At 36.1% G+C, this 26,087-nt stretch overlaps 1 protein-coding gene across 1 annotated transcript in view; it reads right to left on the reverse strand.

Moving 5' to 3' along the window:
- Positions 1-3,599: 3,599 nt before the first annotated feature.
- Positions 3,600-26,087, reverse strand: part of LOC108978284 (protein Wnt-5) — a 154,770-nt gene continuing 132,282 nt past the window's right edge. Inside the window, exons 5-9 of the mRNA XM_018948473.1 lie at positions 21,478-22,198; positions 18,975-19,232; positions 7,278-7,380; positions 6,445-6,612; positions 3,600-5,354 (exon numbers count right to left, since the gene is read on the reverse strand). Of these exons, the coding sequence (XP_018804018.1) occupies positions 5,167-5,354; positions 6,445-6,612; positions 7,278-7,380; positions 18,975-19,232; positions 21,478-22,198 (1,438 nt within the window). The 3' untranslated portion in view covers positions 3,600-5,166. The remainder of the gene's footprint in view (positions 5,355-6,444; positions 6,613-7,277; positions 7,381-18,974; positions 19,233-21,477; positions 22,199-26,087) is intronic.

Genomic DNA, 26,087 nt, shown 5'->3' on the forward strand with positions numbered 1-26,087 from the left:
TAACTATCAGAACCTTTAATCTTTTCCATAATTCTTGACAACTTAACTATGATCAAACATTTTTAAAATAGATGAAACCTTATAAAACCAATATCACCTGTCTACAAAGGCAAGGCTTCTTTGGTAAAAGGTACTTTTTATATTTGAAAAAGTCATGATATAACTGCCAAGGGACTATGTGAGATACCTAACTCCAGCAACTCCATTCTTACGAATCAGAAAATTGTATTCATTCTAAATTCCACTTTGTTCTATTCTATGCATTTTATAGTCTAGAAAAAATTGGCTACACTCCTTGCGCTATTTATCGAACTGATAATGCTTGATATCAGTGCTGTATAATAAACAGGCTATTGCGGTTGTATAAAATAATTACTTGAGGTAACCGGTTGTAAAATTGTAATTACAGGCAGCACTGTAGATAATTCAGGCTTTATCTTGGAGCATAGCTGAACAGATTATTGATGCTCTCCCTGAAATAACTATGTTAAAAATATCATAATTCATATACACTTAAGGTTCGGAGTTATCAGACCGCCTAAACTAATTTAATGCAAGACTTTTCCGAAAGTCAAAACGATCGCTTGCCACAAAGGAAAGTATAGGGTAGTCGGAAAAGTCTTTTCGTATTTCTAATCAAACTTCAACTTATTTTTGCATATTTATAATGAACTTTAATGACCCAAATATGTATAATTTTGGTCACCCTTTTTGCCATTTTTCCGCTAAAGACAATAGTCCATCAGTTTAAAACTTTTCTAGTTTCTCTCTCTTCTCCTGGAGCCAACTTTACTCCATTAAAGGAGTTCTGTATTGACCGAAACAAGTCCGATGGTGCAAGGTCAGGAATATATGGTAGATGCATCAAAACTTCCCAGCCAATTTCTCCCAAATTTTGCCGAGTTATCAAAGATATGTGTGTGGAGCGGTATCCTGATGGAAGACGAAGCCTTTTCTGTTGATTAATTCTGGCCGTTTTTTTCGATTGCTTGGTCCAGTCTCGTCAGTTGTTCAACCGTTCGGCCAGGCAGCTAATAGTGGATGATTCCTTTCCAGTCCCACCAAAAACTTAGTTTCAAGGCATCAATACTGGCTTGGCGACCATTTGTTGAGCTTCACCACGCTTGAACCATAATTTGGTCTATTAAATTTTTCACAGACAATTCATGTGGTACGTAAACACAGAGGGTTGTTTTTTTTTTCTTTTTTTTGGCTTAAGCCGTTAGATGATGCATATTAAGTTCCTTAGCGATGTCATGGCTGCCTATGTGATGGTCCTGGTCAATACATTTCCATAGTTTTATCGACTTTTTAACGATAGATCGATCAGAGCGAGGTGCGTCTTTCACATCGAAATTTCCAGAACGGTAGCGAGCGAACCATTGTTGTGCTACAGTAACTGATACGCCATTGTCTCCGTAAACTTCACTAATTTCATTGATTGCTTGCGTGGCATTTTTCTCTTTATTTTACAAAAATTTCAAAATATAACGAATTTCTTCATTATATTCACTAATGTTTGAACAGCTTAACTTTTTTTAAACTTCCCCGAAATAAATTTTTTAACTTTTTAACATATCTTTCTATCCATTTTTAGCAGTTCAATGTATTATTTCATGTTACTTGATTCAACTTAATTAAATAAATTTTGGTATCAATCATTTTTTTAAGGTCAAATATCGCTTTATTAACCCATTGAACTTCAGTGCCATTTTCATGATGAGCTGATACATATAAAAGGTATAAGTAATTCGGGATGGGTCTATCAATAATTATCCAGACCCTATGGAACATTAGTTACGAGATTCAAATATTCGTAATTGACTTCGAAACCAGCGCCTGACAATAGGTCACTAAGCCAAACTAAAATCCAAACTTATTCGAACGTGATTTTCCTTCCCTTATTGAAATCATTTTAGAAATCAAACACACAATTTTTTCAACATTTTGTTTTTTCATCATTTAATACGTTTTATCTGTTGTTTCTTTCTGATCATTTTCAATCATGTGTGTTTTGCGCCGTCTATATTAGTTGAATATATTACTATCGCATTTCTTGTAATCGCTAAAACTTATATATTAACTTTTTTACACTGTGTTATTTTCATTTTAATTTTAGTTGTATATGTATTTCGTTTACTCTTAGTATGCGTTTCATAAATTACAATACATACATACAATATGCTTTTCACTTTGTTGCGTGGCGAATATTTCATATTTATAATTTCAAATATTTCACATATTCAAAATGCAATGAGTGTCATATACAAACATATATATTGTTTTTACTATTTAATCACTATTTTAGTTTTTACTTTCAAGTATTTATATTCTTTGTGCACGAATACTTACATACATACATATGTGTGACTTTGATCCGCAGAAGTCTTTAATTTGAGTTTGGCTCTCTGCTGCCTAAGAGCTCAGCACTGCATCCTCTAAGTTTCTATGTAACTACTAATTTTAAGCACACCTTCTCTAATAATTTTAGAATTTGCTACTCGCAAATATTTTTATATATATATATATTTTTTTATTTAATGCGATAACTATTTTGTTTTTACCTCACACAGACATATGTACAAATATTATAATTTACTCGTAATTGTGAATGCGTACAGCGCTCAAATAAAATGGTTGACAAAGTTTAAAATTATTAAATTAATAATTATTTGAATAAGAAATCATATATGTGTTTAATCTACAGGGTGGTTCAAGTAAAGCTTTACTCTCATAAACATTTAAGAGACAACTAAGTGTGATATCTCTGGGAAGTGAAAGATATTGCTATTCACTTGATTATGGTAGGGTATCTCAAAATATTACCTTTACCGATGAAGCAACGGCCATGTAGAAAATCTAAGCTACAGCATGAGAAAAGATTGGAAAGTTTAAAGCAAATCGTGGGGGGCCAGGTATTGAACCATTTTTTTGCGAAAACGCTGCTGGAAACAGCATTTCGGTCAAACTTAGACATTTTCAAAAAATAAAGCCATAGACTTGAGTTAGATTTGTCAGAGCCACAGAGTTCTTGACAGAGTCTACTTCTCTTGGTAAATGTTACAAACACTTTGAACGGCTAGATGTAGGCAACAGCTTTCGAAATTTTATTCATATATTGACCCACTTGGGTGAAAAAGCAGGACGGAGTTGTCCATCTTTTAGAATGTAAAATCAAAACAGCAAATATGATTTTAAAATTATTTCTATTGCCTACAGTTTTATTGTAGTTCATAACTTTATCTTGGTATGGTTGTGAAAATAATCTGGTCGCGGATCTAAGAGTGCCGAACTGTAGGCAATCGGACGAGTTGCGGATAGTGCAAGTCATTTAGCCGCCAATAAGCACTAAGCAGTACCATTTTGTCGCCATTCAATACAATCAACTCTCACATAAGTCAAAGGTAAGCTCACTTGAGTCGGTAAGCTTATGTTATCAGGATCAGAAGAGGTGAACCAACAGTAATGTCCAGAGACTTCGATGGAGTCTGCTACTAATACAGTTTAAGCTGCGAAACCGTTTGTTTAAACGTATCGCGGAAGGTCTTTCAACTCCAATAAGCGTCAATTTCAACATGGATTAAGTCAAGATTGGAAGGTCTATAAGAGGTAACCATATATCGAGAAATGCCACTGCTTCGGACTGAATTTGGGAATGGAAAATTCATGTAATGCTAACACGGTTTTTTTAGCAGAAAAAATAAAAAATATCAAAATAATTATCGAAAGAAGTCTTAAGATTCAATGGGAGGTACAGGAAATTATGTTGCTAACTTTATATAGTTGCCAATTTTTTAATGTATAAATAATCGCCTCAAATGTTTTTAGGTTCGACATAAATTTTTAAGGTCAAAACCCCCTACCTTTTCATTAGACTTCATTGCAAATTTTACAACTTTTTGACACAGTTTCTCTGTTTTCAAAAGACAATACAGTTACAAATATATAATATGATCAAACGCGGTTTTCACTTTATGTCAAAATGTCGTCTGCAAAAATCTCATAAGTCCCAAAAAAGAAAGTTTTCGCATACATATGTATGTATAAAAAAGATATCTGGCATTCCTCATATTATTATTCTCATATCAGAAGCTTCCAACATATGCTCAGATCTGCTTCATACAACTTTACTTTAAATAAGTGATGTTTACAACTAAAATTACGTTAGTTAAAGTAGGCTTCATACTAAACTAGAGTTGCAGGTTATGCGCAGTTAGGCTTATTTATTTGTTTATAAATATTTTAATGTGTAAATCTACGAATTAATTAAGCCGACTACAGAAATACAGTGCGTAAGGAAAGTGTTAGTACCGCGGTGGAAAACTAAACGCACACTTCACTTAGCTACATATATTTTACATACACACACGCACGCACTTACCTTATAGATTACAATGTGGAACTACATACATTTTATAACTCTAAATTTAGCGGATGGTAATTGAAAATTCATTACAGTAACTTCAACTGCTTATATAGTAATTAATTGATTTTTTTTCAGTTAAATCAAATAAATGCTGCTTATATTTATGGAATTTGCTTTCTACATACAAATGTGTTGCTTGAGGGGAGCTGTCTGCGCGCCTACTACTAAATATACACACATACAATTACACGGAGGGTATCAAATTTCAGCACATCATCGCACATAACATTGAATTACATACATTTAATCAGACTTAAGAACTAATTGCATTTGCATATACAATTCTTTGTATTAGTATATGTATGTGTGTGCTTGACAACTCAGCGTTTTTATTTTGAGTCTCATATCATTTCATTTGTGCAGTTACTTAGCTGTTTTAATTTACAGTTAATTGTTTCACATGCCGTTAGGCGCATATTTTATGTATAGCAGTTGCATACATACATACATACTGCTTAACTTTCTATACTCATATGTATGTCCGTCTGCGCAGTCTAACACGCATATCTGTAATGCAGCAGTCAAACGAAGGGATTATCGGAGCGGGGGCAAAGCAACTGTTTTGGAGGATGTTCGCTTTTTATTCTGTGTTATAATTTCGTATATTTTTAGTTTTATTTACTATTTTTTATCGTGTTTATCGCCTCCTTGCGCCGTCATGTGTTGTTGAGTAGTGTCATTTTATCATTTCTTTTTTAGTTATTTATTTTTGTATGTTTGTTTTTTTTATAATTATTTACTTATTTACAGGTGTGTTCTTCGAGCACTTTCACACAGACATCACATTTGACCTGGCAGCACCAGTGGAATTTGCAATTGCAGCGTTCTCGCACCACAATGTTTTTGGTGTTGTAGCCTCGACCGCAACATAAGATGCCGCAACCATCCAAGCCGGAGGATGTTTTATTGCATACGCGACCATGTGTGCCTGTAAGTGGAAAATTGTTATAGTAAATTCACCAATAATTTTGTGGAGGCGGAAGAAAGAAAACACTATAGAAAAATCATACGCTTAAAGGTAAACAAGTAATTTCTGCTTAACAGAATTTGATTCGATATTTTTTATAAGTGCAACAAATTGGTAATCATATTTCAAAGTTTCAAATTTTTCGGAATCCCGAATTGGTTGCTCATAAATCCCGAAATCCTTGAAAGCATTTAAATATTAGTTTGTCAAAAAAGTCTTGCGGTATTTTTAGTGAATTTTCAATTGTTCATACTTTTTTTTTTGATGACTCATGCCGATGCTACGGCTGCTACTATGTCGGTCTCTTTCGACCAATTCAGCGATTTTATCGCAATTTTCGACGACAGGCCTTACGGAGCGTGGCGCATCCGCGACCACCTCTACACCAGAACGAAAACGTTGAAACCATCGTTGTGCGGTGGAAATGGAAACTGTATCGGGTCCATAAACTGCACAAATTTTATTGGCGGCTTGAGATGCATTTTTGCCTTCATCATAGTAGTACTGTAAAATATGTCGTATTTTTTCTTTATTGCTCCATGTTTGCGACGCTATAATTCACGAACGACTTAAAAGAAACGACAATCAATCAAATACGTGTTAGCGTGAAATGAGCTTTCCAAAAAGGTATAGCATGACCCGAATAAAACTAGAACTATGCGCCAACTAGCGAAAATGCCGCAAGACTTTTTGACAACCTAATATAACAATGCGATTCGAGTTACTTTTTATTAATCTATTCTCCGTATGAAATGTTTTTTTTTGCCAATCCCCAAATCCCAAAAGCACTCAAAAAATGCCGTAATTTCCTAAATGTAAGAATATGATTCGAATTGAATTTAGCAGCGCAACAAAATAAAACTTATTAATTTATAGGGCAATCATATCTTTTTATTTGAAAATTTTCGGGATCTCGAAATTGGTTTTCTTCAATTGTGAATCGGGATTCACGTAGTGACTTAAATTCGAATCCTAATTTAAATCAGTTTTTTCAACTAAATTTTAAGTTATCTACATATCTGCAAGCTGATTTAATTTCCATTCCACTCACCTGGCCACTGCAACTGCCGACTATTGCGACACCAATCTGGGCTCTCATCCAGATACACCAAATCGTGCGACGTTGGCATTTTATACTGCGTGTCTTTGACTTGTAAACGACCACGTTTATTCAATTTCACTACCGTAGCCTCTTCGTATTTTTCACGCAAATAGTCGCCTGTAGAAAAAAGAAAGTGGTAAACGTGGTAATAGTAAAATTGCCGAGTGATATGTATAGTATAAGTAAAAATATTTATTATTTATAAAAAAGAAGTAGATATTTCATATTATTATTTTTTTTTTTTTTTGGTAAGTTTTGACAAGTTTATTTGTATATATATAGATATATCAAGTGTTTACTGTATATGTTATTTGGATATGAACTTCACTTCTGCCAGCGATGCTGTGCGCCATCTAGTCATCTGCTAAATCAGTCGATAAAGCGGTTTTTACAGCAAAGTTCTGAACCAGGGAGAATTAATAAGAAGTGCAGTGCGTTTATGTTATTAACATAACTGTACAGCATGAACAACATAATGTTAGAGAATGTTAATTAAAAGGGGAAAGACGTTGAGAGATTATTTAAGTAAATAATTATCAGTACTCTCTGCTTCGTGTCAATTTGTGGGGGCATCAGGTAAGAAATTTGATATCGGAGCTAGTATACAATTACAGAATGATTTTTATTTTCGCTAATAGCTTTTGAAGATTCCTAACATTTAGTTAAGTTTAGGTAATATTAATTTGCCATTCAACAGCGTTTTTCTAAAATATTTTAAATACATAAATATACGCCATATTTATCTCAATGTGACTTAAACTAGTTACACCTAAAAAACATACCGATTTCTCTGATTGATGAGAGCTGCTGCCAACAAGTGATCAAACTGCATGAACCAGAGACACCATGACACTTGCAAGTGATGCGTGTTTTCTTGAGGACAGCCTGAAATGTGAAAAGTTCATATTTTGAATGATTTTATATTTTTTTTATTTTTATATTTTCGTCTTTAATAAAATATAGTTCAAATATTTAATTGTTCATTATATGAAAGACAAAAAAATGCATTTTGCTAAGTTCATAGGACTGTCTTTAATGTTGTGCCAAATATATAACGCGATCTGTCAACCAGTTTGTTTACAGCAGCTGCTTAAATCGCTGCACCTCAGTAGTGCGTTGCGATTTTTTCAACGGATAAAAATATCGTACAAAGAATTTGTCTAAAATTTTGTATTTCTAACCAAATTTCATGCGCGGAACCATTTAGAATGTTGCAAAGATGTTACCGTGATTCAGTTTTTTTTTTTCAAAAATACAAGCCTACGAGTGGTACAAAGCCTACAAAGACGGTCGAGAGATCATTAAAGACATGACTTATTCTGGACTAACTTCGACCTCTTCAACTGATAAAACTGTGAAAAGTGAAGATATAGTATTTGAAATTCATCAGGGAAGTGCTATGGAGATCGCAAATGGATTAGATATCTCTCGCGAGTCCGCTCGAATGATTTTGGTGGATATTTTGTGTATGAAACGCGCTCTTGCTCGACTCGTCCAGATAAAGCTGAATTTTTTTTTTTTCAAAAAGATTACAACGGAGTTCAAATTTAAAGCCACAAATGCAATGAATACCATCAATCAAGCACTGTATACCCCAGATTTTTCTCCATGTGATTTTTTTTGTTCCCTGAACTGAAATTTCCACTCCGTGGAGACCGTTTTCAGTCGATCGAAGAGATAAAACAAAATTCTTTAGATATCGATCTGAAAGTTGTACACGCTATATTTTTCGCAAGAAGTTGATAATTTGTTGTGTTTGCCGATATTCAACCACTATAGCACATAGCTGCTATACCAACTAATTGATAGGAATCGAGTGCTTATGTGGAAAGTTTTTTGACTTGACGAGATATATTCAAGAAATTTGGTATGTAGGTATTATTGCCTAAGGTTTTCGAATCACTATAACATATAGCAACCATACATACTGAACTATAATCTAGTTCTTGCATAGACAATTTTTTCATTTGACGAGTTGTCTTCAAGAAATCTGCATGGATTATTCTGCAAAAAATCTCCGAACATATTTTTTTATTATTCAGTCAAATTTTAATAAAATATTTAATTTTTTATATGAGAAAAAATTGTTGAACCGCATAAACAATATACTTAAAATTTCATATTAAAAGAGAATGTAAACCTACTAATAATACTTTCATAATTACACCAAAAATTCGTTAAATGCTTCAAGCTTCTAAAATCGAGCAAAGGACAATTTGACCCACGAATGTGAATAGCCAGAAATGTTGAACACTCCTTTAAGCACAAATTGAAACCTCACATGGCACACAGGAATCACTTCATTTCTTGACCATTGATAAAAGTACATACCAACGCACATACATATATATTATAGTGAGTATGTGGATCTGCTGCAGCGTTTTCCGGTTGCGCTGGCATTCATTCATACAAAAGAATTGCTCATATTTCCTGCTACTTAGCGAAATAATTTGAAACCTTGCCACAATACAAATACGAAGACATGCTGCTGTCCACTCGCACACACACAAGCACCAGCAGACTGATGGGTGTACAAATATGAACTGACACACACTGTTGTGAAAAATAATCGTGACACAAGAGTGGTAAACATATGAAAAAAAAAAAACAAAAAACGAGCGAGAAATATTGAAAAACATATACATATATAACAAAAAAAAAAAAAACATAAAATAAAAATAAAAAAATAGTGAAAAAGTTGGACACTCATGCATATGTATATGTTGGATAATGCGGTGTTATGTGTTTGGATATGCTTGTGTATAAATATCTGTGAAATATAAAAAATGAATTGAATTTGCGATTTGTGTGTTGGCATTTGGCAACGTAAACAACCACTTATTGCTGCCACAACGCCACTGCAGCTGCCACAGACGTTGTTGACTTCCTAACACATTTATACGAGGATTTCCAGCTAACTGTCGGCGTTGCTTATGGAGCTGAGCGCAGTCAACAGCATTTGTGTGCATGTGTGTGTGTGCTTATGCCACATATGAAAACGGACGGCGACAAATGATAAGAAGTACTGCACATAAAATGTTGCAGAAACCATCTCCTCGCGGTAGTTAGATAGTATGTGTGTGTGTGTGTGTGCGCTTACAAGCAGCGACACAAGTAAAGCTGCAAAGTCATGTGGTCGTGGCTGTGCAAAAAACGAACTTAAATTGATGCAACATTACAATTGTGTGGCATATCAAATGTCAAACAAAGCAGACAGACACAAAGACAGACGAACGTTTATTAAAAAAAAAAAGACAACATGGCAACAATAGCAACAGAACGCATCTGCTGCTGTGATTACTGCCTGCGTGCAACTAGCTTTGGTTGCAAAGAAACTTTATAAGAACACAGCACAGCAAGCACGCAAATATGCATTTTTTAGCGGCAGTTACGGCAATAACCAAACAACCATTTCTGAACAACAACAATAACAACTACAACAGCGCCAGAAAACGCGCAGTGAAGTGCAATCGATATTTGTTGTCATTATTTCAATCGCCAATAGTGAAGTATAAAGCAAGCAGTGGCAATAAAGTTGCCGTTGATGAAAGGTAGTGGAAAAGAATGAAAGAAATCCCAAATCGACTGATAGCGTTGTGAAACGCAAAACTGTCTATTAGCTCCAGTTGTTTGTGTAAACATATATTAGCAAGTACAGGGTGACACCATTACTTTTTGAGCTTCTGGTGCAATATAGCCTTGATTTCTGTAGGAATGGTTTATTTGAATTCTGCAGTGATAAAATTGTTGTTGGCGGATACATTGGGCTACAAATAACTTCTAAATAAAAACAAGAAAAATTTTAATTTTGGATGCATGTATTGGGTAGTCGAAAAAGTCTTTTTGTCTTTCGTCGTATATTTCCAGTGATACCAAACACATTGTGTAACCTTGTGCGTTGGAAAGGTGAGATTTTAACCTTCATTTAACCAAAAAAAAAAAAAAAAAATTAAATTCGGGGAAGTTGAAAACAAAGTTGCAGCTGTTCAAAAATGAGTGAAAATAATGAAGGAATTCGCTATATTTTGAAATTTTTGTATAAAAAAGGAAAGAATGTCACTCAAGCCACCAATGAAATTTGTGAAGTTTACGAAGACGATGCTGTATCAGTTCGTGTAGCACAACAATGGTTCGCTCGATTCCGTTCTGAAAATTTCGATGTGAAAGATGCACCTCGCTCTGATCGATCTATCGTTGAAAAAGTCGATGAAATTATGAAAAAGATTGACCATCGCTAAGGAACATAAAATTTATCTTCAAACGGTTTCGAACCATTTAAAAATCGCTGCCTATAAAAAGAAGCTCGATGTTTGGGTACCATATGAAAAATTTAATGGCTCGAAAAAACATCTGCGATTCTTTACTGAAACGAAATGAAATCGAACCATTTCTAAAGCGAATGGTAACAGGAGACGAAAAGTGAATCAAATATGACAATAATATGCGACAAAAAATCATGGCTCAAGAATGGTGAAGTGCAACAAATTGGTTGCAAAGCCAGGATTGACGCCTCGAAAAGTTATGCTTAGTATTTAATAGGATTGGACAGGAATCATCCACTATGAGTTGCTCCCTCCTGCTCGATGGATTAATTCTACATTTTATTATCAACAACTGCTAAGATTGAAGCAAGCAAAGAACTGATCAACAGAAAGGGCTTCGTCTTTCATCAAGACATTGCTAGACCGCACATATTTGGGAGAGCTTGGCTGGGAAGTTTTGATATATCCACCATATAGCCTTGACCTTTAGCCATCGGATATTATTTGCTTCAGCCAACGCAGAACTACCTTAATGGAGTAAAGTTGGATTCAAGAGAAGCCTGTGAAAATTACTATTCGCAGTTTTTCGAAGATAAACCAAAAATTTTAACACTGATGGAATATTTGGAAATTATAGCTTTGCCTTGGATAATAATTCATGTCAAATTTCGTGAAGATAAAAAAGTCTTCCAAACAAGAACTAGATTCGATTCGGTCGGTTTTTATGACAGTTATAAACCACAGTAATCAGATATGTTTCAAGTAATTATCTCTGCAAAAGCGCTTGAAGATACCTAGTCAAATGAAAAAGTTTCCTTTCAAGCACTTAATTCCGATCGGTCAGTTTGTATGGTAGCTATACGCTGTAGTATTCTAATATCGGCGGTTCCCACAAATCAAAAGCTCCTTATGGAGAAAAGGATGGGTGCAAGATTTCGAGCGATTTCTCCAGAACTAAGGAACTAGTTCTTCGATTTGTTGTTGTTGTTGTTTTTGTTCATAACACTTGTTTGTTACTGTTACGCTGCAGTGTTTTTGCTGGCGACATGCGGTATATTACATTTTTTCACTGCCACACAAGCCGTTTGCTGCCATCACTACGTGCATCACGGCACCAACATGCAACCTTATTTGCTTCAATTTCACGAAAAAAAAAAATAAAAAATACAAACGATCATGTCCGAAGTTGATTGTCTCGTGCCTCACTCACTGTATGAGAGGCTGCCAAATGAACACATCCAAACACACAAGCTCAGAGGAGCATCACAACGCTATCAAAAACAGAAAGTACAGCAGCAACAACATAGACTATACATACACATGCAGATGGTTTCAGGAAAAAATCGAACTTTGTGGGCAAAGACAACACCTCCAAAGGAACAATACCCGCAATGCACCCAGTTTATATTAGAATTTCTTTGCTTTTTTCGCTCTTTTATTTGCGACTTGCTCAATTGAAGTGTCTGCCACATTCAGCGCTCATATGCACCATCATATATACATAAATACAAGTATGTCCTGAAAAAATATTGCGCAATTGTTCGTACACGCTTGGGATCTGAGAAGTATTTCTGCCGGTGCCAAATGTTGATGAACAAGCGTTTAGCAGAGAAAATTGACATGCATAGGAAAAAATTAATAGTCGCAAACAAAAAAAAGTACCGTACGTAGCAAAAAATCGCAACGATTAAAAATATTGTTTGGGAAATATTATTGAAATCCTTTAATTGTCTCTAAGCGACTGTGTTGTGAAAAAAGAAGAAAAAAGTTAACTTTGGTTGCACCAAAACAATAATATCTTCATAAAATTTATAAAATATCTGTATCCAGATTGTTTTCAGTCAAATTGTATGATAGTATTATGTTATAGTGGTCCAATATTAGCGATTCTGCTAAGTGAGCATTTTGTCGGAGAGAAAACGACGTATGCAATATTTCAGGTCGATAGCTCAAAAAATGAAGGTCGGACATGACAAAATCGACTCGGCTTCGTAGCAAACTCTTTAACCCTGATCAAGGTATGAAAACTTTGAAGTAATCTAATGCCGGGAAAACTGTACTTTTAGCCAACTATTGGCAGCAAATCGCCAACAACAAAGATGCGAACGTTACGTCTAGATTTTATTTGAGGGCAACTTTCCCAGTAGGGTTATCCCGGCTGAAATTGAAAATTTTTAGTCACGAGTAAATTCGACACATTATTTCTTTGAATCTTTCGTTTTAGAATCGTGATTATTGGAAAATTATAGCTTTTCTACCTCCGCCTTTTTTTCCACCAATTTAAAACATAATAACCAATATTTGCGCCCACCACTGTAAATATATGAAACCAAAAATATTGTGATATTTTTCCCTCTCTGTGTAAAATATATGCACAGCTATTTGTTACAATAACTTTTTTTGTTTTTAGTTTAGCCTTTAGTAACGGCTATTTTGTTAGTGTTGTTACTGCTGTCACTTTAGTCGCTGCTCCCATGTTGGCTCTTATTGTGGCTGGTAATGAGTGATGTTGGCTCGCTGTGAACTTTGCAAACCTTTTTGACAAACTTGGTCGCCTCTGCCTTTTTTGCAGCTGAATTTTTCATTTGGCGTTTGCATTTTCAACGCTGTTTGCGTGTTTGTACGTGCGTGCGTAGTTTTTGGCTTGCTGCCACACAACTAGCGCCACAAATGGTTTTCAAACAATCCAGCTCAAGCGCAGTTTGTTGTTGCACATCCATTTTTTATATAAAAAAAAGGTAAAAATCTTGGCAACACTATTGTTAGTGAAAAATTGAATTTTTTATTATTTTACAGATATGGATTTGCCTGTTTTTGCGTTTTGTTTTTTGCTTTGTTGCACTTACTCACTCACCTTTGTGGTTTAGGCTATTTGTGGTGAAATTTTGCCACGCTCTGGAAATTGCTTTTTATAGAGAGGTGTGCATGCAAAGTGGAAGTGGTGGAATATGTTGCGGAATTTAATATTTAAGTGAAATATGGATGAGAGCAAAGTTTTATGTGCGCTTAACAGCCACTTATGTGAATACAGTTGGGATTTAATATAAATTATCAAACTGTGCCTAAAAAATAAGGTGACATTTGAATTTAAACTGTGCGCGTCGAAAAATTTGGAGAATTATTTTTTTTAGGTTAGGTTGGTAGTACTGTTAGTCACATTTACATATGTCAAATTTCATGGTAAAATATTCATTAGTGGTTGAGATACGTGTCGTTTTGTGAGGTGCTAAAAGTGAGTTTTTCGCTTTTTGCGATGTCGAAATTTGTTGAGCAAAGAACTTGCATTAAATTTTGTTTACGGTTCTGCTGCGGATACGAAAGCCTTTGGTGATGAGGCTATGTCTAAAAAAAATGTACAAGTGGTATAGTGAGTTCCAATTTTGAAAATAAATACAATGTGGGGAGGAATCTACACAAATTTTTTTTGGCAGTAGCCTGTTGCTATGGATAGGTTAGTAATTGTACTCCTTAAATAGTTAGTGAGCTCGAGACCTGTATAGCAGCTATTGGAGTGAATGAATACCTCCCGAAAATAAGAAGAACAACTTCGTGGAAGTACATCTGCTGTTACCTTAACAGCAGATACTACAGTATTCTGAAAGTCTGAAGACAAGAGTTAATTGAGATCCGCCGACAGAAGACTCACCCTTCAAGCTTTCCCTTAAGCATCGATGCATCCGTGAAAGTAGTACAGTGGTCTGACAGTCTGAAACAAGAGTTGTTTCAAAGTCCCTGATAGAAGATTCAGTTCCAATCATCCCCTTAATATTCGCCCTGGAAAAGTTCATAAAACCGATATCTGTATAAAAGATATATTTGCGCTAATGTAATTATTTGCACCTACACTTGATACATTGTTAGAGGACCAATCAACATTATCAGAAACAAAAGTTTAAGGGGGTCGTCTAAATATTTAAATATTCATCAATATTTATTTTGTCCCTTCGAAGTAATCCCCACCAAATATAATGCACTTACGACAACGTTTCCTGCCCTCGAAACTCATTTCTTAAGTACTTTCTGAGAGGACTTTCATCTCCTTAAGAGAATTTTATCTCATGTCTTCGATCGCCTGAAAACGAGTTCCATGGAGCCAAATCTGGTGAATACTTTGCTTGATCAATGGTATACTTTGCATTTTTGGCTTCAAATTCCGTCAACGTGTAAAATCTATGAATTGTTATTCCACTATTCCGACGGTTTTCGATAAAATTGAACACCTTGACCGTCTGTCCCTCCAGAACAAATTCATGATACACCAAACCATGAACATCGAAAAAACCATGAGCATCACCTTGATTTTTGAGCGGCTTGGCCTGGTTTTTGGTTCCGGTTCGTTACTTCCCCTCCATTCCGATGTTTGCTGAATTGTTTGCTAGTCAAACTCCGAAAGGGGCATGGGTCCACCGGCAGTTATAATGCCTTCTCATAAAATTATGAAAAATATTCGAAAACTTGAAGTTCTTACTGATGCACAGGCTTAAGTCTATTGCAAAAATGTCGGCAGTGTTATATTCAAGGATGTTTCAAGGTAAGAGTTTCTTCATATTCAAGTTTATAAACTAATTAATGGAATATAAAAAAATGCTACTATCGTGAATTTTTTTTTGCAATTTATTGACGAAAATTAGCCTCCAGGAGCGCGAAGGTAGACGACTCTCCTTAGAACACAAGTATCTGCGAGATAAATTTGCCAATGAATTAAAAATAGAAATAATAATTTTTAATATAGAGTAGCTCTTTCTGTGTTACTTTATATTTGCTATTTAAAAAAATTATTTATAGAATGATAAGAATTTAATTAACTTAATCCGTTTTTAATTTTCAAACTTATTTTAATTAAATAGCAATTATTGCAGCTGTCCCAACCCCCAACTGAAAGGTGTTCCCAGATATATCATATTTATTGCTACAATAAATCTGAACAAATTGTAAGTTTTTTTTTATTGAAATCAATAAGGAGAGAAATAACTATTTTTTTAAACAAAACTCCACGCTTTGATTTTATCGCAGCCTTTTTAATGAATTCATGTCTATGACATTTATATTTGTATTTATAGATTGTTAACACGAGATTACACTGATTTATGTTTAAATATCATGCCACTTTGTTTGCCAAAAATCACATACTTACACACACATACACGCACAAAGGTATTTATGCATTCAAAGGATAAATTTCAGCTGATTTTATCATAAAAAAAAAACATTATGTGAATGTCAAGCGAGACATTAATTTATTGAACAAAATTATTTCGCAGCAATAATTTTTATACCCATACCCATTCCACTCCAAAACTCAACGCCACTCAGTGTTGCATGAACTGTTAATTGCCACTGTCACAGTTGGTGTGAAATATCTAAAATGCTATTTTGCCGCACCCCATGGGCACAAGCAGCGCTGAGCGTGCAGCACATACTGTGTGTGCCACATTAGCCAACTAACCAAGCATTAATTGTGCCACCAATTGAAGGGCGGGAGTGGGTGTGCCGGCAACATTTATTAATAAATCTATGCAGCTAAATGTTTGTGATTAAGTGGCAAATATATACATGTATAGTAAATACTGATACCCGCATCAAAACCAGTAAACCAAACGGAATAGCTCAAATGCAACTGCGCCTCAATTTGTGCTTCGTAACGATCGTTTGCCGGAGTTTATTCACGCATAATTTGCTTAGAATATAAGTGGCCACCATTAACAATCAGCAATCAGCTGTCCATTAGCTATTGGCAATATATTTTGTGTCTAATTGTCACACATACAAACACATGCTTAATTGGTAAATGACTTGGAAGAGTTGCGGTTTCTTTGCTCTTGAGGGGTTTGTATCGCAATATTTTGCATATTAACTGGAGGAACTTGTATTTGATTTATATTATTTATTAGAATTTGTTGACAGAAACGTGTTTAAGGCTTGGTTCGAGTCACGCAATCTCTACGCATTACTTGTGGAATTCAATCACTCAAATTGTGTAGAATTTATGGAGTCATAAATTAAAAAGTTGTAGAAAATTTATTTTGGAAGGCCGTTTTCTTATGGCCTACAGACTTTTCTGGCAGCGAAGTCAGCTCTTATACTTAGCAAATACTCAACCAAATTGGATACCAGAATCGCCTTTTTTCTTTAAACGGAGAAGTATTTAAAGTAAGTCTCTTGTTCTCATAAACAAGTAATATATTTTTATATACAGATGGGCAAATAAGTTGTATATTTTGAATAATTAAAATTCCTGGAAGATTTTATAAGCAATATTGAAAGAATGCTATTGATCTCTTAGAGAATCTATTTCACAATAAAGCTGCAATGGGTTCCTGGCAGCTGTCAAGCTTATGAGCCAACTAGAGCAGGCAGCGCCCTACAATTAGAACTCGATAAGGAGGAATTATGTATATGCCGCCTCTGGTATATTTGTAGATACTTAATTGACAAACATGTAGCTTAGGCTCGGTGGATTCATTTCTCAACTTGCTCCACAAACAGGCAAACGTAGAATGAATGGAATATGGGCCGCACACACCGACTATTAGAATTCAAAAGAAGTGACATAAGAACCCTGGTATGTGTGCTAATAGGGCATTATCTAATAAGTATACTTACAAACTGCAAACATGAAACATAGAAGCTCTATCTTAGAAGCTGGAAAGAAGAAGAGGAGACTAGAGAACATCTCCTATACGAATACAAATGTGAATTAGGAGACAGCAGCTACGCTGGCTAGCTGATGTTGTGCGATTGGATGAAAACATTCCAGCTTTGAAAGTATTCGATGGCAAAAGGAACTAGTTTCGCTTTGATTATCCAACTGGCGCCATTTAGCGGAAATAAGAAACGACTCGGCTTTAAACACGTAAGCGGTGTCTACAACAGTGAAGAAGAAGAAGATATTGACGGAGGTACTGCAGTCTTACAAGTAAATAAACTGTGAAATAATATTAAGAATAGTTGCTGAAGTCCATTAGTGGCTTGTATGAGTTAAAATGGAAAGTTGGGTAAAATTTGAGTGAACTTTTCCTATTTATTTCACTTTCTTTACTCTTTATTTTAATATAAATTGAAATATGCTTAGCAACAAATATTATTAAGAGAGGTGCGGTAAACAGAGGGCAGTAATAAATTACCAAATTTCATAAAATTTCAGTGTAGATCAAACTTTTCAACATTTACCAAAAAAATTAATAACATTTCCTACAAAAATGTGCTAAGAGTGTAATTTATTAAAAAATAATGAACTTTCACCATTACTATCTGTTCTCAACAATTTCACTGATTACTATTTATTAAAAACTAAAAAAAGCAAATATATATATGAAACAGAGTAACAGTGTCATCAGCAGCAATGTCGTCGTACGCTCTTCACAAATATTGTAGTGTGCAACTACGTGCAACATAAGCGCCCACGGTGGCCGTTGCCGTTGGTTTCACGCTTTCAATTTACTACACAGGAAATCAACGTAGACTCTAATTGCCTCAGGCATATTGCTCTTGATTGGCCAGATTTGCGGAAAGGCCAGAAGAGATACAAATGCAACATTTTATATGTATATACATATATATATGCGTGTGTGTGTTTGTCTGTGTCAAGCAGTTTGTGTTTGAAATTGCCAATTGGCTACTGTAAGTCAATCTGCACTAGAACAACAACAATAAATAAACGAAGCTCTATTGCTCAACGACTGATAACAGTTTTTATTAAATTTTTTGTTCTTGCATGGGTGTGTTTGTGCTTGTAGCACTTGTTGCCTTGGTTTGCAACCAACATTTGTTCATTTCAAAATCAACCATAAGTGGACGTCCAATGAATTCCGTTTTTAATTCGCAATTTCCTCCGCGCGCCTCGGGCAAATTAATAAAGCGTAAACAGAAAATAGTTTAGTCGACTCGCAACTGTCAACTGCAAGCGTAGCCAGCGCACAAAGCAGCACCCACACACACGTGCATACCTATTTCCCATGAGTAAGCTCAACAACCTGTTTTTTATGGTAGCAACATATTCGCTGTTATTGCTTTTTATGATGAAAAGTAAAACTTTTTTATGTTGTTCCTCAAATTGTTGCACGTTGAGTTCACAAAAGAAAAACAAAAAGTTTTGTAATTATTTTTTTCGAAATTAATAAATGTTTTCGCCACTTATTTGCAACAAGTTGATGCATGAGGCAAGTGCGCTGACTTGTAAAAAACTTTTAATAAAACATATACAATAAAGGTACTCACCCGCCGGCCCGCTTCGTTGTTGTGCAAATTCATTAGACTACGAGCCTTGGCCGCAATGCTGTTCTTCCATTTGCCCGCACCCTCACCACCACCAGCATCGCCGGCCGCACCGTTCGCTGTGGCGTCTGCTTGCTGATCGTTTGGCATTCCGTTGATGGCGCGTTGATTTTTACGTCTTCGCTTGCGCTTGCCGGCGCCACCGCCGCCAGCATCCATATTGAACACCTTTGTGTTTAGAATTTCGCGATTGATTTTCTCCTAGCGACAACAACAACAGCAACGTCAATATTAATACACCGCGTAGCGAGTTGCACGTTATGCCATGCAACATTGCCAGGACACAAGCGCAGAGGCGATGATGCGCAGCATGCGGAGGTGATATAAAGTGATATAAACATGGCCAACAACATCCAACAACATGAAATCCAAGTGGCGCATGAAAATACCATCGGGCGTTATAAAAAAGTGTGTAAAGAGAAAATGAAATATATATGTAGTGAAAAAGTGAAATATTCAAGTGTGTTGGTGTGTAATAGCCGCGATGTTAAGGTAGAAGCACATAAAAAGCTAATAATAAAATCTTACGGACGCAGGTAAGTTTGAGAATTTATCTACAACAAAGCTGCGTCCGGCCGCGCGATGTCAATAAAGGAGTCTACTAATATTAACTTGGCCCCGGCAAGTGTTATTGCCATAAAAATAGTTGGTGCATACTAATATTTAGTTAAAAGCTATTATTAAATGCTGCGTTGAAGCTGGAGCACTCCTTAAAATTGAAAATAATGAAGAAATTTACAATATGTATTTTGAAAATTTTGTAAAAAAAAAGGAAAGAATGCCACACAAGTTACCAATGAAATTTGTGAAATTTACGAGTAAAAATGTGTGGACCTATCATTGAAAAAGTCAATGAGATTATGAAAAAATTTGACCAGGACCGTCACTTAAGCAGCCATGACATCGCTAGGGAACTTAATATTCATCATCAAAGGGTTTTGAGCCTTTTAAAAGAGGATGGCTACAAAAATATGCTCGTTGTTTGGGTACCTAAACCAGGGTACCAGGGTACGCTAAACCAGATTTGACGCCTCGAAAGGTTATGCTGAGTGTTTGGTGGGATTGGTAAGAAATCCTCCACTATGAGCTGCTCTAGCCTGGTCGAACGAATAACTCTACATTTTACTGTCAGCAACTAATGACATTGAAGCAAGCAATTGAAAAAAACGACCAGAACTGCTCAACAGAAAAGGCTTCGTCTTCCATCAGGACAACGCTAGAGCACACACAACTGTGATGACTCGGCAAAAGTGGAAGAGCTTAGCTGGGAAGTTTTGAAGCATCCACCATGTAGTCCTGAACTTGCACCATCGAACTACTATTTGTTTCGGTCAATGCAGAACTTCCTTAATGGATTAAAGTTGGCTTCAAAAGAAGCCTGTGAAAATTGCTTGTCGCAAATTTTTGCCGAGAAACCAGAAAAATTTTACACTAATGGAATAATGTCTCTAGCGGAAAAATAGCAAAAAGTGGTCGCCCAAAATAGTAGATATTTGGTTCAATAAAGTTTATTATAAATATAAAAACAAAAATAAGTTGAAGTTTGATTAGAAATACGAAAAGCCTTTTTCGACTACCCAATAAATAAGCATGAGTTGAGTGGATTCTGCCATGTCTGTTTATTATATGTCCGCGAACTATACCCTCAGTATTTTGGAGTATCGATCTGAAATTATCGGACATAGCTGCTATACGAACTGTTCGACTAAAATCAAGCCCCTACCGAACAGACTTTTTCAAGTTGAAAGTATATGAACGAAAGTAAGCTTGAATCAGTGTTCAAGGCAACATTTTCTGGAGAAACTCCATCCTCACTTAGAAATTTTCTTAAATTTAAGACACTGAAAACATACCCACACCCTGTATTTGATTTTATCCCACCGTTAGTTGAACTAAACTTTTGAACAAACAATGAAACTTTGCGATGCCTTAAACTTGCTAAACTCCACTAAGCGCTACATGGTCCCCTTGCATAAATACCGCCTGCCAACTATTTTGCTCCTTGCCATATGCACCTGCTGTTTATGCACTAATGAACTTTTCCGCGCGCAGCTGGGCCTTCTGTGACAGCAATTATGTAAGCTCACAAGACGGCGTGTCACTGCTAAACGAATTACCCAAGTGAACTCATCATTGTCGCCCCGATCCTAACCACCTACATTGTATGTACATAGGAGCGCCGTAACGCCTAACTACCAGATGAAATCGAACCCCAGCGGAATGCATGAGCAGCGACATTGTTGTCCAACAAGCATGCAGCTGTTGTATATATCTACTCAACGGTTGCACTATGAACATGCAACTTGGATTAGTAGCAGAGCAAACGGATCGTTGGCAACTATACCACCTGACCCGTATTCTTGCCACGACGGCGGCGCCTTCAACGACACCGGTTCGCTTGTTTATGAGCCCCTACTGTTTGCTTCACTGCTTGCTACCGACTTACCTGCAATTCCTGCATTTCCTTGCCCTGCAATTTCGAATTGAGTATTTCCTTTGTGATACGCTCCTGCAACTCTAATAAATCTTCCGGTTTGATGCGTCTAGCCGCCGCTTCTTCTTCGGAGGAGAAGTCAGCATTAGCGTCGCGGTTTGATTGCTGCCTATTGTTATTGCCACTAATGCTGCTGCTGCTACGGCTCGGCGCTGATTTTTGTGCTGTTGCCATTGCCGCTGTTCGCGTTGTTGATTGTGTGTTGACGGTGTCCTTAGAGTTGGTTAGCGTTGCTGTTGACATGTTGGTATTATTTCCCGCCGCCTGCGCGTTGCCGGCGTTACTGTGTTGATTGCCATCAACACTGACAGTTTTATTGGATATTTGTTGCTGCTGCTGTTGTTGTTGTTGTTGGAACAGTTGCTTTTGTTGTTGCATGTTTTCCTTGTCGCTGCTGATATATTCATTTTCGCTGGCGAACGCCTCTAATTGTGCTACTGGTGTCGCTGCAGTTGTTGTCGTGGTCGTCGTTGTTGTTGTTGCAATCGTTTTTAGCGGCGTTGCTGCTGACAGCGCCAACCCAGCTGCGGACGCGTCATCAGCCTGCATTGTTTGTTGCATTTGCTGATTGCGTCGCTGATGGAAGCGGCCGCGTTTGCGCTCCGGATTGCCAGCGCCGCGTGTGCCGCGACGCGTCTCCTTTTCGCGCACATCAATGAAGTCGACGGCAAATCTGCAACGAAGAAAGAGCAAAACAAACGAATTAGTTTATGTGAAAATCTGAACAACTTGCGCGCCGCTGCAGCCATTTACGCCTGACTTACGCCTACAATTGCTTATGTGCAAACACACCTACACACATATGTATGTGTGTGTAAGTGTACTTCAGTGTTTATCAACTCCTCGACCTCATTTGCTGTCGACAACTTTAAAATTCGATTTAATTTTGTTGCAAAGTTGTTATGTTCATCAACCGGAGAGTGCGCATATGAGGCGAGGGGTGGGGAGCGGCGCGTAACATTTAAGAGTCATGAAAATCATGAAAAGCCCTTAGGGACGCATTGTGGCACGATCTTTTGCGTCACGTTGTGGCATAAGCTTGCATAATAAATTCAACGAATTTTAAGGCCCCACCCAACAGCGTGGCCCAGTGTTAACCCCACGCGCCGAAGACGCAGCTCGAAGTGCGAATACACAGCGCTCATACACACACACACACCCACCATCGTCATACATTTAAATAAACATATAACATATGAGGGTGGGGTGGCACGCCCTCTACGGATAACGGTGCGCGCTTTACGCTTAATTGCATTTGTTTTTCTTATTGCACTTTGTTGTGTTTACCCGCGCCCACATTTACATATTGCCACAGGCGGCGTTTAAAAGCCCGTTGCGTGCATCCCTCAGTGGTATCCACACATGCGTACACGCGTCTGTGTTTGGGCAACGCCGCTGCTAAGTGCCAATTTGGGGGTGTTGATATTAATACTTGTTAGCGGCAGCAACAACAGTAACTATGACGTCAAGGCGCGACGGCTGTGTTGCTGCTGGCACAGAGTTCAATGTTCCGGGCGTTGCTTACATTGAGCAAGGGGTAATAATATTACCGGATATGAATTAAAATTACTGATTTTTCATTAAAAAGTCTTTGTTATTTCAACAATTAGATGCAAATGCATTGTGTGACGAGAATTTTGTGTGAGAAAACGATGATTAGCATACTCAAGGGAAATTATTTTCACATTTGTACATTGAGTTATGTGAACGAAATATATTTTTTAAATAAAATTTCATTATTTTAGTATAGTGCCTCTTAAAAAATAGAATTCGAAAAAATGATATTAGTTGGTTTGGGAACGAGTATATCGTCACCTAAAATGCAAAACAATGTATCATCAATAAAATCGAAATTGAGTTTTTTATTACTTATGATTAACTACATCATATTACATACACATATGTAGAATATCAGCCTCCGCTATCAGATATAACCAATAAATAACCAATACATAACCATATGTTTTTTGAAAGCTCCGAACTTTTTAGCTAAACTTAGAACCTATCTATCCAAATAGTTGGATAGCAAAAATAAAACTAATAATTATTGAAATTAAACCAAATTTTTAATCGCATTCTTATCACACAAAATTTACATTTATAATTGCTGAACTAATCTATTTGAGATCATCATAAATTATTCAAACACGCTTCAACCCAAAAAGAATTTAAAGAATAATAAAACTAAAATTAGTTTTCTGCCCCCTCAAAGCCGAAGATCAAATCAACCTTAAAACTTTGCAAAACAAGCACGAAAAGCGCAGAGATAACATCAAACTAGTTCAACTAAGTTTGGTAACCACACAACTTGTCTTCGCACAACTTTTAAGCTGCAACTTTGCTTTGTTTCAACTCAAATCACAAACAATTTGACACGCAGCAATGGCGTTGGAAACAATGCGAGAAGAAAGGTCGTCGGTTTTCTTTGCTGCTTTTGTTGTTTTTAAGAAAAAGGACAATTGCAATTTTACACTTGTGCCGCCACAACAGATTTCAACACTCATACTAATGGCTTATCAACATTTCCGCACGCCTGCCTTGCTGCCTGCCAGTATGGCTGAGACTCATCCATTACCCACATTTACTACTTACAGTGCAAAGAACTGCTCCAATCACTCCAACAAATTAACACCCCCACTCACCACCCACTGACTAACCAAGCGACCCGCACAAACAGTAGTAAGCATTAAGGAAATACTCGTTACTACATATTACACATAGCTATTTATTTGCAATTGTGCCACATGCCGCACCGCTGCAAACGGAAGTAGTGGTAACATCAGGTTAAGTGCCAGGATTTGCTTCTATGCAAGATTACTTACACTTTACCCTAAATGTGCACGGAATATACACATGCACACACTTGTAACGCAACGGCGAGGCACACAATCAAAAGCGAGCCAAATAAATAATAATAAAGAATGAGTAAATAAAAGTGTGTAAAATAAGGAAAAATAATAAAAAAGCAACGGCACAGTGATACCGTATTTTATGGGAAATTTTATAATTAAATATAAAAAATAAACTAAACTAACAAGTAGTTTCGAAAGGCAACAAAAGTTTTTAGTTGCACTTGTAAAATAGGCTAGGCTCTTATTCAAAGTATAAATTGAACAAACAAAAAAAAAAACCAAAAAAAAAAAAAAAAACATGAATGTATTTAAAAGTTCAGTAATAACCGATAACTCCTCGGTTGCTTACCAGTTATGTAACCGTTAACATTTTGGTAAACAAGGTCTTCCTAGCACTTGCAAAATGAAGTAGGCTCTTATTATATACATATAATAAATTCTTTCAAAAAATAAAAATAAAATAAAAAATTGAAAGCTTAATTATAACCAATAACTATCTGGTTACTTACCGGTTCTGTTACTGTTAACTTTTTGGGTAGCAATACGTTAATTGGGTGAAGATCGTACGAACACTACACGGATTGGAATTTAACAATTTCCGTTGAATCCTATCATACATAAGTCAAGGATCGAGCTCCACTGACCACGATACCCAATTTGACTATTTGAAAGATTTTCATGTCTTCTAATATTTATTACGAATTGAAACTAACATCTTCTTCTTGCTAGTTTTAATAAAACGAGGTTTTGAGTGTCTAAGACTTCTGAAATGCAGAAATAACGATGGATTTCAAGTACTTCGTTGAAATGGTTTGAACAATATAATACTAAGTGAGAAGTTGAAGGTCGATTTATCGAAGAAATTTGTTTAAACAAACCGAAAGGTTTTGGATTTGTGATGGTTTTTCTAAAATGGGTAGCTTTATGGAAACATATTTTCAGAAATTTATTGAGAAATGGATAGTTATAGTTCAGAAACAATGAAACTTTCACAAAACTCTTTCATAATTACTAACATAATCTTATAAAAACAGGTTCAATACCGTTTGAAATTGTACATATTTAAATTATTTTGACTTCGCAATGTAAGAAAAAATACTGTTTATATAAATTAGTTTTATAAATTAGGGTTTCAAATACACAAGTAACACAAAGATTCACATCTTTACTAAATTTCAAGTAAAATGGCAAAAAATAGCCTTAAAACAAAATGTTAAGCAACTTCTGCTGCTCAATGTACTCTTACACCTCTGCAATAACGTCCTTCCTGCTGTCCTTCCATTTAGCACATTTCAAATAAACGCCTTCGCTTTCATTCGCTTCAATGAGGACTAATCGTAGGTATGTACATACATAGTTCATTTAGGATTTCAAAGGCATTGCCGCCACCAGTGTTTGAAGCTGTAGCAAAGATTATGAACGGCTTACGTGGCAGAGAAATTGCGAACTCGGGTAAGCTTATTTTACACCAACGGCCTCAAGTGTTGTAAGTAAAAAACAAAAAGCTAAAACCCAAGTAAATAATACTGAATTGAAAGGCGTTGAAGGCGGTGAGGATATGAGAGACAAAACGACGGGGCAATAACATTACACGCATATGCTCTCATTGTTGCACACCCGAGGCTTATCTGGCAATGACTTGTTGTTGTTTCCAAAGTACGAATAATAAAGTAAAATAAGGAAAAAGTGTGCGAAAGGCAATAACAACAA

This window comes from Bactrocera latifrons, unplaced genomic scaffold, assembly GCF_001853355.1.
Source record: "Bactrocera latifrons isolate USDA-ARS-PBARC rearing strain unplaced genomic scaffold, ASM185335v1 scaffold_12, whole genome shotgun sequence".
Taxonomy (NCBI): Eukaryota; Metazoa; Arthropoda; class Insecta; order Diptera; family Tephritidae; genus Bactrocera; species Bactrocera latifrons.